A 14,460-nucleotide genomic window follows, 5' to 3' on the forward strand; every position below is an offset into this window, starting at 1 on the left:
CAAAGGCCTTGCTGCAAGAGCATTTTCCTGATGCCTCCCCGCAATTACCGAAACCTGTATTCCCCAAAGTGAGACCAACCCCATCAGACTGGCAATTAGCCAACTCCCTGTTTTGTGAGGCCAGAGTCAGATGGGCAGTGGAATATTTTGAGAAATACAAATCTCCGGGGGGATGACATCTACCCGGCGCTAATGCAGCAAGGGACACAGATTATCCCACATCTCGCCAGGATCATGATAGATAGCCTGGCACTGGGATATATACCCATGATGTGGAGAACAGCAAAAGTAGTTTTCATACCAAAAGTAGGAAAAAAGGACTATTCACAAGCAAAGTCCGTCAGACCAATAAGTCTAACCTCCTTCATCTTGAAGGCAATGGAGAAAATAATAGACCAGCATGCCTACAGAGCGGGTAGGTCCACGGACACAACTCTGTACCAGTTAACATCTGAAATACAAAGGGCGTTCGAAACAGAGGAAACAGTGCTTTGCGGTTTCCTTGATAGTGCGTTTGACAACACATCTCACGAAAGCGTAAACTTAGCACTGCAGAGAAGAGGAGTTCAGATGCCTATCCAGAGATGGATTGACAATCTACTTCGTACAAGAATCGCTGAAGCCCAGGTAGGCAACAGCGCAGTTAAGGTTAACACCACGAGGGGGTGTCCCCAGGGAGGTGTCCTGTCACCCGTTCTGTGGAGCTTAGTAGTCGATGAACTCTTGCAAAAAATATCACAGTGGCATAAGATGCCAAGGATATGCTGACGACATCGTCATAATTGCAAGGGGTAAATTGGAGAGTACGCTCTGTGACATAATACAAAGAGCATTGAACATTACAAGGGGATGATGTGCCAATGTGGGGCTTAACATCAACCCATCTAAGACAACCATCATCCCCTTCACCAGAAGAAGGGTCCTACAAGCCCTGAGAGCAATAGCGATAGATGGCATGCCACTAGAATATGGAACCGCAGTAAAATACTTGGGAGTCATTTTTGACACCAAGCTCCTATGGAAACAGCACTTGTTGTTGTTGTTGTTGTTGTAGCGATAAGGTTGCTCCCCGAAGACTTTGGGAAGTGTTATCGATGTGATGGTCCTTTTCCGGATACATATCCGGTACGCTCCGGTACCATAGCACCATTAAGGTGCTAGCCCGACCATCTCGGGAACGATTTATGTGGCCCCATTAAACCTTCATGCCATTCCCTCCCTCCCCACCCCCAAGTTCCATGAGGAGCACTTCGACTCCATGAATACTAGGGCCACGAGGTCCATCATGGTATGCAAACGTCTAGCAGGCAAATCATGGGGATGTAGCCCACATGTGCTAAGATGGATGTATACCATGATAGTAAAACCTATGATAACATATGGCTCGATAGCCTGAGCATCGAGAAAAACTCGGGCGACGACGAGGCAAGCACTGACAAAACTTCAGCGACTGGCATGCGTGTGCATCACGGGAGCTATGAGAACATGCCCTACAGCAGCGCTGAAAGCTATCCTCGATGTTGTTGTTGTTGTTGTTGTAGCAAATCTCGCCCCACCTAATAGCCGCGACCGATCACAAATTGTCATCAATATCCTCTAACGGGAGTCCAAGGAAACTTGCCGTTTCAACAGGGGTGGACCATAGGGAAAGGGGTGTTAGAGGCGTTGGTTCCACATTACAATTAAAGAGATGGTTGGTGTCATGTGGGGACACATTGCAAGCGGGGCATACATTTTGTATGTCGGGGTTGATTCTGGATAGGTAAGAGTTTAACCTGTTACAGTATCCAGAACGAAGTTGAGCAAGAGTGACACGCGTTTCCCTGGGGAGTATATGTTCCTCTTCCGCGAGTTTTGGATAATTTTCTTTAAGTACTGTATTCACTGGGCAATTCCCGGCATAAAGTTCCGACGCATGTTTGTGGAGTTCACCAATGACCTGCTTGTGTTTTTTATGCTTCATACGGCTGGGTTCTCAGGTGCCGTATTTCCTCAAAATGCTTACGGAGATGACTCCTTAGCCCCTAGGCGGTGCTGGTTCATCAATCAGATGTCTGTTGGGATGCCCAGGTTTCTGAGTATTAAACAGGAACTGTTTGGTCAGCACCTCATTGCTCTCCCTGATGGGGAGTATTCTCGCCTCATTATCCATATGGTGTTCTGGAGACATAAGAAGACAGCCCGTGGTGATTCTGAGAGCAGTATTTTGGCAGGCCTGTAGTTTCTTCCAGTGGGTAATTTTTAGGCTTGGCGACCATATGGGTGACGCGTAGCACGTAATCGGCTGGCTAATTGCTTTGTATGTAGTCATGAGCGTTTCTTTATCTTTTCCCCAGGTACTGCCAGCGAGGGATTTGAGGATTTTGTTACGGCTCTGAATTCTCGGAACAATTTCGGCTGCGTGCTCACCAAAATGTAGATCCTGATCAAACGTCACACCCAAGATTTTGGGGTGTAGGACAGTCGGTAGCGTAGTGACATCGACGTGGATGTTCAAAATGGTCGACATTTGGGACGTCCAGGTTGTAAATAAGGTCGCGGAGAATTAGTCGGTGATAGTGCCAGGTTTCGCGAGGCGAAAAACTGGAGAGATCAGGGAGGTAGCCGTTTATTTTATTGCATAGCGCATCGATCTTTGGGCCTGGGCCTGTGGCCATTATTGTGCAGTCATCGGCGTAGGAAACGATTGTGACTCCTTCCGGTGCTGAAGGTAGCTTAGATATGTAGAAATTAAACAAAAGTTGGGATAGCACACCACCCTGTGGCATCCCTTGTTTAATTCTCCTTGGTTTTGATGTTTAGTTTCTAAATTGCACCGATGCCTGCCGACCACCCAGATAATTTGCGGTCCACCTTTTAAGACATGGGGCAAGGGTAGACCCTTCCAGGTCTTGCAGTAACGAGCCATGGTTGACCGTATCAAAAGCTTTTGATAGATCTAGCGCTACGAGTACTATTCTATGGTGGGGGTATTGATTTAAACCGCAATTTATCTGGGTGCTAATGGCATTTAGCGCGGTGGTAGTGCTATGGAGTTTTCTGAAGCCATGCTGATAAGGGGCTAGCTGCAAATTTGCTTGGAAATAAGGGAGCAAAATGGCTTCAAGCGTCTTTGCCACTGGCGACAGGAGAGATATCGGACGATACGACTCACCTATGTAAGCTGGTTTCCCAGGCTTTAGTAGCGGGACCACCTTGGCCATTTTCCATTTCTCGAGTATGACAAAGGTGGAAAGAGACAGGTTGAAGACATGCGCTAAATATTTGAAACCCTCTTTCCCTAGGCTTTTAAGCATCGGCATGGCTATGCCGTCTGGGCCCACTGCTTTGGGTGGTTTCGCACGACCAATGGCGTCCTCAACCTCTTTAGCGGTGATGGTGATTGGTGACGCGCTGAATTTGTGTTTATGTGAGTGTCTATTGGCTCTCCGTCTATCTTTGTCGACCGTAGGATGCATTATATATTGTCGGCAGAAAGCGCTCGCGCATTTTTTCGCATCCGACAGCACTTTGTCGCCAAAGGCGATGGAAACTTTGTTGTTGTTGTTGTTGTTGTAGCGATAAGGTTGCTCCCCGAAGGCTTTGGGGAGTGTTATCGATGTGATGGTCCTTTGCCGGATACAGATCCGGTACCACAGCACCATTAAGGTGCTAGCCCGACCATTTATGTGGCCACATCAAACCTTCAGGCCGTCCCCGCCCTCCCCACCCCGAAGTTCCATGGGGAGCTTGGGGTCGCCAGAGCCTCGTCTGTTAATGAAACAAGATTCGCCGCGGATAGGTGAGGTTGACAATTAGGTTTGGAGAAGCTATATATTGCGCTGGCAACCTGAAGGGTTGCGCTACACACGCCTTGAATCTGGTATTTTAGTCGCCTCTTACGACAGGCGTACCTACCGCGGGTATATTCTTACCCCCTTACCCGCTGGGGGGATGGAAACTTTGTCTTTGTGCTTAGTCGGATTCGATAGGGACTTTACGGTGGACCAAAGTTTACCCACACCGGTAGAGAGGTTACAACCTCTTAGGTGCTCCTCCCATTTCGCCAGCTTGTGTTCATCCACAAGCAATCTGATGCGTTGGTTTATATCCTTTATTTGGGGGTCGCCTGGATCAAGCTGTCTTATAAGGTCACGTTCTCTCGCTAAGTTTGCGGCCTCCGCCGGGAAGTGGGGCCGGATTTCGGGAATTCTACAGGCGGGAATGAAACGTGCCGAGGCGGATTCAATGACCTTACTGAAGGCACGCTCCCCTTGGCGGGCATCAGTCGGGATAGGGAGGGCAGCAAAGCGGTTGTCTGTAAAGGATTTATGTTCTTCCCACTTTCCTTTTTTGAAATTTATGAAAGTGCGTTTTTCAGTGATGATGAAGTCGGCGGTACGCTCGAGCGAAATAAGTATGGGCAGGTGGTCGGATGCCAATGTTACCATCGGCTGCCAGTTGACGCAGTTTACGAGTTCTGCACTCACGATTGATATATCTGGCGAGCTGTGACAGCTTCCTACCATACGTGTGGGGGCGTCTCCGTTTATTGTGCAGAACGTCGTTTCTTCTATTTGATCCGCCATCATCTCACCCCTACTGTCCGCCCGCAAGTTTGAATGCCATAGATCATGATGGGCATTGAAATCGCCTAAGATAATGCGAATGTTGCCAGTGAGTAAGGCCCTGATATTAGGGCGGTATCCACTGGGGCAACAGGTGGCAGGAGGATGCAGATGTTAATGATTTCTAAGTTCCCATCGCCTGACCGGACAGATAGGCCTTGACGTTCTAAGACATTGTCCCTGCGGTCGATGCCAGGATCAAATATATAATATTGCACAGAGTGGTGTATGATAAACGCGAGGCCGCCTCCATTTTCGCTCTCGCGATCCTTCCTGTGAACATTATACCCAGAGCAGGTCTGCAATGCAGATCTTGCTGTGAGTTTAGTCTCTGGAATCGCAGCAATGCGGATGTTGTGCCGCTTCATGAAATCGACTATCTCCGTAATCTTCCCAGTTAGTCCATTACAGTTTAACTGCAGAATTCTGAAGTGCATAAGGGGAGACGCCGCCACTCTCGGGGTAAGTGACGGGTGACTACGCCTGGGTTGTGGAAGGCCAGGACGCAATTGCTGTTGTGGCCCTGGGACTGGGCGTCCTTGGGCAAGCATTGGGGTAGCCGGCTGATTTGGGTTTGCGACCTGGCAACATGGCGCGATGAAACCCGTCGGGGGTTGCCGTCGCGGAGACCAGAACATCTAGGAAAGTGGCACCGCCCAAGGCAGGAGCTGCATTGGGCGGATGTCGCAAACCTATATATTCTGTGCTGGCAGACGGTGGGGGGGAGGGCGTCGGGTTTTGGGATCTAGCCCAGAACAACCTGTACGACGCAACCATCCCTTGTACGAGACACAATGAAAAGAGTCTGACCGTCCTAAAAAGATTCTTTTCCGGCAGACGCAGCAAAACCATTTCTCAAGACCGGGGTCAGGAGACGGACCCGAATTGGGTTCGATACCTTCCCGGAGCAAGAGAATATGGAGCAGACCCGCTGCAAGGAGCTGCTGGGAGGATGACAATTTGTGGGAGGGACGAAACAAATTAAATGGGGTCACACTGAAATGACAGTCCTTGGTCGGGAAAAATCCCGAGTCGCTCCGGTACATAGAACCGACTGTCTTGGGAAGTGAGCTATCCTCGATCTAACCCCGTTGCATATATCGATAGTGCAGTCAGCCAAGCGAATCCTCCTAAATATCGCCAAGGAGGGCTCGGGCAAAGGTAAAGTCATATCGTCCCGAAGCATGGAAGAATTGAGAGAGGAGATCCCAATCTCTCAATTCCCGAGAGATGATATTCTTAGGCAGATAGTTTTTGAGAAAAGGTACAAAGTAGAATTGGGAGACAAGGGTACATGGAAGGAAAGTAGAATTGGGAGACAAGGGTACATGGAAGGAAAGCAGAATTGAAAGCATTCAGCAGCGACATAAAATAGTATGGTACACCGATGGCTCGAATACGCCAGAGGGGATTGGATCTGAAGTCTTTGGACCCAGAGCCAAGATATCGGTACCTCTGGGAGCATACCCGAGCATTTTTCAAGCGGAAGTATTCGCCATAATCCAGTGCGCTGATTTGAACCTTCAGCGCGAATACTCCAATGAAACAATTGCCATACTCAGTGACAGTCAGACTGCCCTCAAGGCAATCTCAGCGTTCGAAATAAAATCAGCACTGGTCCTTTAGTGCGTTGAAAAGCTAAATCAACTTCGAGCACACAACGAACTTTTGCTGGCCTGGGTTCCTGGCCACAGGGGGGGTTGAAGGTAACGAGCAGGCGGACAGCCTGGCCAGAGAGGCAGCAACGACACGACCTATTGGTCCCGAGCCGTTCCTGCCAGTAGGCCCGCAGGAATTTGGGGGGCATCTATTAGTAGAAGAAAGAGGAAAGAGGGAAGAACACTGGCGCGTTATGCCAGGCCTGAGACAATCTAAGTTACTGTTAGGGGGTTACAGCAGAACTCGATATAGGGCGTTGATAGGCCTCTAGAAATATAACCTAGGAATCCTAACAGCTATTCTTACAGGACATTGTAGACTGAACACACAATCACATGTAAAAGTTGGGTATAGTATCGGACAGCACATGTCGATTTTGTGATCGATCAGCGGAGACAGCGGACCATATCCTCCTGCAGTGTGACGCAATCTCAAGACGTAGGGCTAAGTTTATGGGCTCACCATGGCCAGAGCATTCTCACATCAAATTCCTCAAGCCAGGTGAACTGCTAGGGTTCATCAGAGATGTCGGCTTGGATGAGGTGCTGTGAAGTAGCTGAAGGCACAATAGACTAATGGTCGCAGTGCGATCCTCAATTAATTATCTATCTATCTATTTGTCCGGTCAGTCGATGAAAACCTAGAAATCATCAACATCTACATCCCTCCTGCCACTTACTGGCAATAATCGCATTATCTTAGGAGATTTCAATGCCCATCACGATCTATGGCATTCAAACTTGCAGGCAGACAGTAGGGATGAGATGTTGGCGGATCAAATAGAAGAAACGACGTTCTGCACAATAAACGGAGACGCGCCCACACGTATGGTAGGAAGCTGTCACAATTCGCCGGATATATGCATCGTGAGCGCAGGACTCGTAAACTACTGCGTCAACTGGCAGCCCATGGTAACATTAGCATCTGACTACCTGCCTATACTTATTTCGCTCGAGCGTACCGCCGACTTTATCGTCACAGAAAAAAGCCCTTCATAAACTTTAAAAAAGGAAAGTGTGACGAATACAAATCCTTTACAGACCCGCTTTGCCGCCCTCCCTATCCCGACTGATGCTCGCCAAGGGGAGCGTGCTTTCCGCAAGGTCATTGTATCCGCCTCAGCTCGCTTCATTCCCGCCGGTATAATTCCCGAAATTCGGCCTCATTTTGCGGCGGAGGCCGCAAATTTAGCGAGAGAACGTGACCTTATAAGACAGCTCGATCCCGGCGACCCCCAAATAAGGGATATAAACCAACGCATCAGATTGCTTGTGGATGAACACAAGTGGGCGAAATGGGAGGAGCACCTAAGCGGTTGTAACCTCTCTGCCGGTGTAGGTAAGCTTTGGTCCACCGTAAAGTCCCTATCGAATACGTCTAAGCACAATGACAAAATTTCCATCGCATTTGGCGATAAAGTGCTCTCGGAAGCGAACAAATGCCCGAGAGCTTTCTGCCGACAATATATAATGCATTCTACGGTCGACTAATCGCTTCCCAAGGCCGTCGGTTCTATGTACCGGAGCGACTCGGGATTTTTCCCGACCAAGGACTGCCATTTCAGTGTAACCCCATTTAATTTGTTGCGTCCCTCCCACAAATTGTCATCCTCCCAGCAGCTCCTTGCAGCGGGACTGCTCCATATTCCCTTGCTCCGGGAAGGTATCGAATCCAATCCGGGTCCGTCTCCTGACCCCGGTCCTGAGAAATGGTTTTGCTGCATCTGCCGGAAAAGAATCTTTTTAGGACGGTCATACTCTTGTCAGTGTGTCGCGTGTAAGGGATGGTTGCATCGGACAGGTTGTTCTGGACTAGATCCCAAAACCAGACGTCCACGTAACTTCTGTAAATCTTTTGTGGCTCCTTGCTGTTCACGCCCTAGGGCGTCCAGTAGTGTGCGCCTTAGCGCCACTCCACTACCTTCCAGCAGCCCCGCTGCTCAGCAAGCCACAACAAGTACCCGCTGTTGCTCGCGCCCACGGCGCCACCAACTCTTAAGGCTGCTCCCACTCATACCTACAATCTCCGTAGTAGAGTCGGGAATAATGCCGAGCATCAGCCCCTGCCCCCGTCTTCTCCCCCCGCCCCCTCTTTTCCGGCAGCAATTGTGTAGGTCAGGGAAACAGTCCCTACCTCCCTTTGCACCATTTTCCAGCACAGAATATATATGTTTGCGACAACCGCCCAGTGCAGCTCCTGCCATGGACGGTGCCACTTTCCTAGATGTTCTGTTCTCCGCGACGGCAACGCCTCGACGGGTTTAATTGCGCCATGTTGGCAGGCCGCATACCCAAATACACCGGGTACCCCAATGCTTACCCAAGGACGTCCAGTCCCAGGGCCACAACAGCAGTTGCGTCCTAGCCTTCCACGACCCAGGCGTAGTCACCCGTCACTTACTCCCAGAGTGGCGGCGACTCCCCCTATGCATTTCAGACTTCTGCAGTTAAACTGTAATGGATTAACTGGGAAGATCACGGAGATAGTCGATTTTATGAAGCGGCACAACATCCGCAATGCTGCGATTCAAGAGACTAAACTCACAGCAAGATCTGCACTGCAGACCTGTTCTGGGTATAATGTCCGCAGAAAAGATCGCGAGAGCGGAAATGGAGGCGGCCTCGCGTTTATTATACACCACTCTGTGCAATATCATATATTTGATACCGGCATCGACCGCAGGGACAGTATCTTAGAGCGTCAAGGCTTATCTGTCCGGTCAGGCGATACAAACCTAGAAATCATCAACATCTACATCCCTCCTGCCATCTGTTGCCCCAGTGGATACCGCCCTAATATTAGCGCCTTACTCACTGGCAACAATCGCATTATCTTAGGCGATTTCAATGTCCATCACGATGTATAGCATTCAAACTTGCGGGAAAACAGCAGGAGTGAGATGTTGGCGGATCAAATAGAAGAAACGACGTTCTGTACAATAAACGGAGACGCCCCCACACGTATGGTAGGAAGCTGTCACAGTTCGCCGGATATTTCAATCGTGAGCACAGAACTCGTAAACTATGTCAGCTTGCAGCTGATGGTAACATTGGCATCCGACCACTTGCCTATACTTATTTCGCTCGATCGTTCCGCCGACTTCATCGTCGCAGAAAAACGCACTTTCATTAACTTTAAAAAAGGAAAGTGGGACGAATACAAATCCTTTACAGACAACCGCTTTGCTGCCCTCTCAATCCCGACTGATGCCCGCCAAGGGGAGCGTGCTTTCTGCAAGGTCATTGAATCCGCCTCGGCTCGTTTCATTCCCGCTGGTTGTAACCTCTCTGCCGGTGTAGGTAAACTTTCATCATCATCATCATCCTCTTCAACTCCTATTGGAGCATAGGGCCTCGACCACCGACTTAAATCTTATTCTGTTAGGTGCAGTTCTTGTGATGTCATTCCACGTATATCCTGCGTCGTCGAGTTCATTATCCACAGTTCTGCGCCAAGTTTTCGCAGGTGCACCAGGTCGTCGGCTTCCTTGAGGATTCCATCGCAATGCTTGTCTGGCTATATTTACTGGAGGTCTTCTGAGAGTGTGTCCAATCCACGACCATTTACGCTTGGTTATTTCTGTGGTAGCCTTAGGTTGATTTATTCTAGACCATAAGTCGTCATTTGAAATTCTTTCCGGCCATCGAATTTTCAGGATTCGGCGCAGACATTTATTAATAAAAACTTGTAGACGTTTCTGAATTGAAGTTGAGCTTTTCCACGTCTCGCAAGCATAAAACAGTACTGATTTAACATTCGAATTAAACAGTCGAAGCTTCGTTTTTAAAGATATTTGGCTGGACCTCCACACGTTTGCCAGTTGCCCAAAAACCATTCTTGCTTTGTTTATGCGAGACTGAACGTCCTCATCTGCACCGCTCTTATTTGAGACAATACTACCAAGATAAACAACGGACTCTACACCTTCGATTTCATTTTCGTCAACCGTAAGCGTCAATGGCCTTGATGAAATACTATAGCCGCATCTTATGACTTTGGTTTTCGCTGTATTGTTGCTTAGTCCGGCCTCCTTTGCATGTGCGTTGACAGCTTCTAAATTGTGTTGAAGGTCAGTACTTCTGTGGCTTAGCAGACAGACATCGTCTGCATATTCTAAATCCCCTAGCTGAGTGAAAGGCGTCCACTGTACACCGTGTCCACCATTTTCTGCGTTCCTCATAATCTCGTCTAATGCCAAGATAAACAAGAGCGGCGAGAGTATGCATCCCTGTCGCACCCCGCTTTTAATTTCGAAGGGTTCTGAGAGGCGCCCATCGTGACTGACCCGGCACTTAAATTCGGCATACATTGCCTTTATAATGTTGATTATTTTATTGGGCATCCCTCGTTTTCGTAGTATTTCCCAAATATATTTCCTGTCGAGACTATCAAAAGCCTTTTTAAAGTCGATAAAAAGTAAATAAGCTGATGTTCTGTATTCACAGCATTGTTCAACAATGATTCGGACGGTAGTTATTAGATCAACTCAGGATCGGTTTTGTCTAAAGCCAAACTGAGGTAAACTTTGGTCGACCGTAAAATCCCTATCGAATCCGTCTAGGCACAATGACAAAGTTTTCATCGCTTTGGCGATAAAGTGCTGTCGGATGTGAAAAAATGCGCGAGCGCATTCTACCGACAATATATAATGCATTCTACGGTCGACAAAGATAGACGGAGGGCCAATAGACACGCACATAAACATAAATTCAGCGCGTCACCAATTACCATCACCGCCAAAGAGGTTGAGAATGCCAACGGTCATAAAACATCCAAAGCAGTGGGCCCAGACAGCATAGCCATGCCGATGCTTAAAAGCCTAGAGAAAGAGGGTTTCAAATAATTAGCGCATGGCTTCAACCTGTCTCTTTCCACCTTTGTCATACCCGAAAAATGGAAAATGGCCAAGGTGGTCCCGCTACTAAAGCCTGGGAAACCAGCTAACATAGGAGAGTCGGCAGTAGCCAAGACGCTTGAAGCCATTTTGCTCCCCTACTTCAAAGCAAATTTGCAGCTAGGCTGTCATCAGCATGGCTTCAGAAAACTCCATAGCACCACCACCGCGCTAAATGCCATCAACACCCAGATAAATTGCGGTTTAAATCAAAACCCCCACCATAGAACAGTACTCGATGCGCTAGACCTATCAAAAGCTTTTGATACGGTCAAGCATGGCACGTTACTGCAAGACCTGGAAGGGTCTACCCTTCCACCATATCTTAAAAGGTGGACCGCAAATTATCTGGGTGGTCGGCAGGCATCGGTGCAATTTAGAAACGAAACATCAAAACCAAGAAGAATTAAACAAGGGGTGCCAAAGAGTGGTGTCCTATCCCCACTTTTGTTTAATTTCTACATATCTAAGCTACATTCGCCACCAGAATGAGTTACTATCGTTTCCTACGCCGATGACTGCACAATAATGGCCACAGGCCCAGGCCCACAGATCGATGAGCTTTGCAACAGAATAAACGGCTACCTCCCTGATCTCTCCAGTTTTTTCGCCTCGCGAAACCTGGCATTATTACCGACTAAATACATACAAAGCAATTGGCCAGCCGATTGCGTGCTACGCGTCTCCTATATGGTCGCCAAACCTAAAGAATACTCACTGGAAGAAGCTACAGGCCTGCCAAAATACTGCTCACAGAACCGCCACGGGCTGTCTACGGCACCTGAGAACTCAGCCGTATGAAGCCAAAAAACACAAGCAGGTCCTCTGTGAACTCCACAAACAGGCGTCGGACCTTTATGCCAGGAATTGGCCAGTGAATCCAGTACTCAAAGAACAGCACCCTAAACTCGCGGAAGAGGAACGCACACTCCCCAGGAAAACGCGAGTCACTCTAGCTCAACTTCGACCTGGATACTGTAACAAGTTAAACTCTTACCTATCCAGAATCAACCACGACATAGAAAATGTATGCCCTGCTTGCAATGTGTCCCCACATGACACCAACCATCTCTTTAATTGTAATGTGGAACCAACGCCTCTCAACACCCCCCTCATTATGGGCCACCCCTGTTGAAACAGCAAGTTTCCTTGGACTCCCGTTAGAGGATGCTGATTGCAATTTGTGATCGGTCACACCTATTGGATGGAGCGAAACACTGCTACAACAACACCACCACCAACAACACCAACAACAACAACAACAACTACTACTACAACAACTACTACTACAACAACAACAACAACCTTTTTGGCCGGGATTCAAGGGCTTATGCAGCCCAATATATAGCTTCTCCAACCAAATTGTCTTGGCCATACCGCCCTCCCGATCCCTAGATCCATGAGAAGTTCGGGGTCGACAGAGCCTCGGCTGTTAATGAAACGGGACTCGCCACGGACAGGTTAGGTTGACAATTGGGTTTCGAGAACCTATATATTACGCTGGCAACCTGAAAGGGTTGCGCTACACAACCCCTTGAATCTGGTATTTTAGTCGCCTCTTACGACAGCAGCAAAATGGTTGCAATTGTCAAAAAAATTTTCAGCCGAGCAAACCTCGAATCATGGGTCTTTCTGAGTATTCTATAAATGTCAGCATAATCTTCTTAGTTGGTTTTGTTGGTATATCGAAAGATCTAAAAAAAGAAAATTTTGAGTTTAATCAATTTACAATTAAACGTGCGATGTAGTAGGGCTTCGATATTTGGACTGTCGGTTTCTATCACAAACAGAAATTCAAACATAATATTGTCCAGCCCTTTTGGCGGTTATTGCTCAATTATTAGCCGAAACTACGCAAAAAAAAAAAAAAAGTTTTCGAAAAATTTCAATAATCGAGAAGTATCAAAATTTGCAGGAAAGTCTCGAAATATGCAGTTTTGTAGTCCACTCAATTTTACTATATCAAAGTAGAAGGAATGATGCTCTCTAAAAAACAGGAGCACTTTTTTCATACATTTTCAAAAACTAATTTCCACGTCGAATACGCTCCAACTTGAGCATTTTCCGAGACACCCTAAGATGATGCGATCATTGCGCGGGGTATTTTAACGCAGCTAATAGGCGCGATATACATACATAAAACAGAAAGTTAGCAATATAATCGTTATCATACTTACGGCACAGTGACTTTTTGCTCTTCCGTTGTAAATTCTTCTTTGGCCACAAAGGTTGTTGAATGAACTGTGTCGCTATATTCAGTATTTTCTTCATCATCTTCAACGGGCTCGTTTTTGATAAATTCGCTTAACTCGCCTTGCGCTTGGATTGTGTCGCTATATTCAGTATTTTCTTCATCTTCAATGGGATCGTTTTTGATAAATTCGTTTAACTCGTCTTGCGAATTTTCACAATAATCCAGCAATTGGTCGTTTTTTAGTAAATGCTCAGCAGTACTCCGTTGCGCTGATTCCGACTCATTTGCTTGCTGTCTGTCTTCAAGAGCCGTTTGGGTTTCTGGAAGAAGCGAGCTTTGAGCAGTGCATTTGGGCTGGCAACTGCTCAACGGGTATGAATCTGTGTCGTTTGGTAATACTTCAACTTCAATTGCTGCCTCCATCATCGACATGTTTAAATCATCCAATTTTTTAGAAACAATTTCTCGCATCTTGTGGTCGGATTGCACGCACAATTTTTGGAACCGATACACACTTATCAATTGGTGCAAGCATTTACAACAAATTTCTTTTGGTAGCTCGTCACTTAGCTGCACTTCCACTATTTGGGGTATTGTGCTCGATAACAAGTCAGCTATTCGTAATTCGTCGCATTCCTCCATAGTTTCAAAGACAGATTGGTGTTGTGGTTCAGTGCTACCTTCAGACGTGAAGGCTTCCAGCCTAATCATACAGGTCCGACACAGGTAATCGATATATCGACCACTTGTATCCATTTGTGCGAGTGTATCTGCTTCAGTCAAAATTATAAAAACACCAGAGTAAAACACAAAGGGCGAATTAGGGTTGAAACGATACTAGAAAATACAATTAGGTATTCACATTGTCGACCCGATACCAAGAAAATTTGTATTCGATACTTTTACATCGAGTACTCAGGTATCGGAGAAAAGTAGTTGTATCGACATACACCCGATACGCGCATATCAATTAATTTTTGATTATTAAGGTACGCGCACATTACGCTGCGCGACACGTAGTGGCAACCCCAACGGGTTAGGGGATCAGAATATACCCGCGGTAGGTATGCCTGTCGTAAGAGGCGACTAAAATACCAGATTCAAGG

The 14,460-nt window shown here is 47.3% G+C and overlaps 1 protein-coding gene across 1 annotated transcript in view; it reads right to left on the reverse strand.

Moving 5' to 3' along the window:
• The window catches only part of LOC137248424 (zinc finger protein 208-like), a 230,426-nt gene extending 216,217 nt beyond the window's left edge, over positions 1-14,209 (reverse strand). Inside the window, exon 1 of the mRNA XM_067779362.1 lies at positions 13,338-14,209. Within this exon, the coding sequence (XP_067635463.1) occupies positions 13,338-14,110 (773 nt within the window). The 5' untranslated portion in view covers positions 14,111-14,209. The remainder of the gene's footprint in view (positions 1-13,337) is intronic.
• Positions 14,210-14,460: the final 251 nt, after the last annotated feature.

Source organism: Eurosta solidaginis, chromosome 4 (assembly GCF_040869045.1).
Source record: "Eurosta solidaginis isolate ZX-2024a chromosome 4, ASM4086904v1, whole genome shotgun sequence".
NCBI lineage: Eukaryota > Metazoa > Arthropoda > Insecta > Diptera > Tephritidae > Eurosta > Eurosta solidaginis.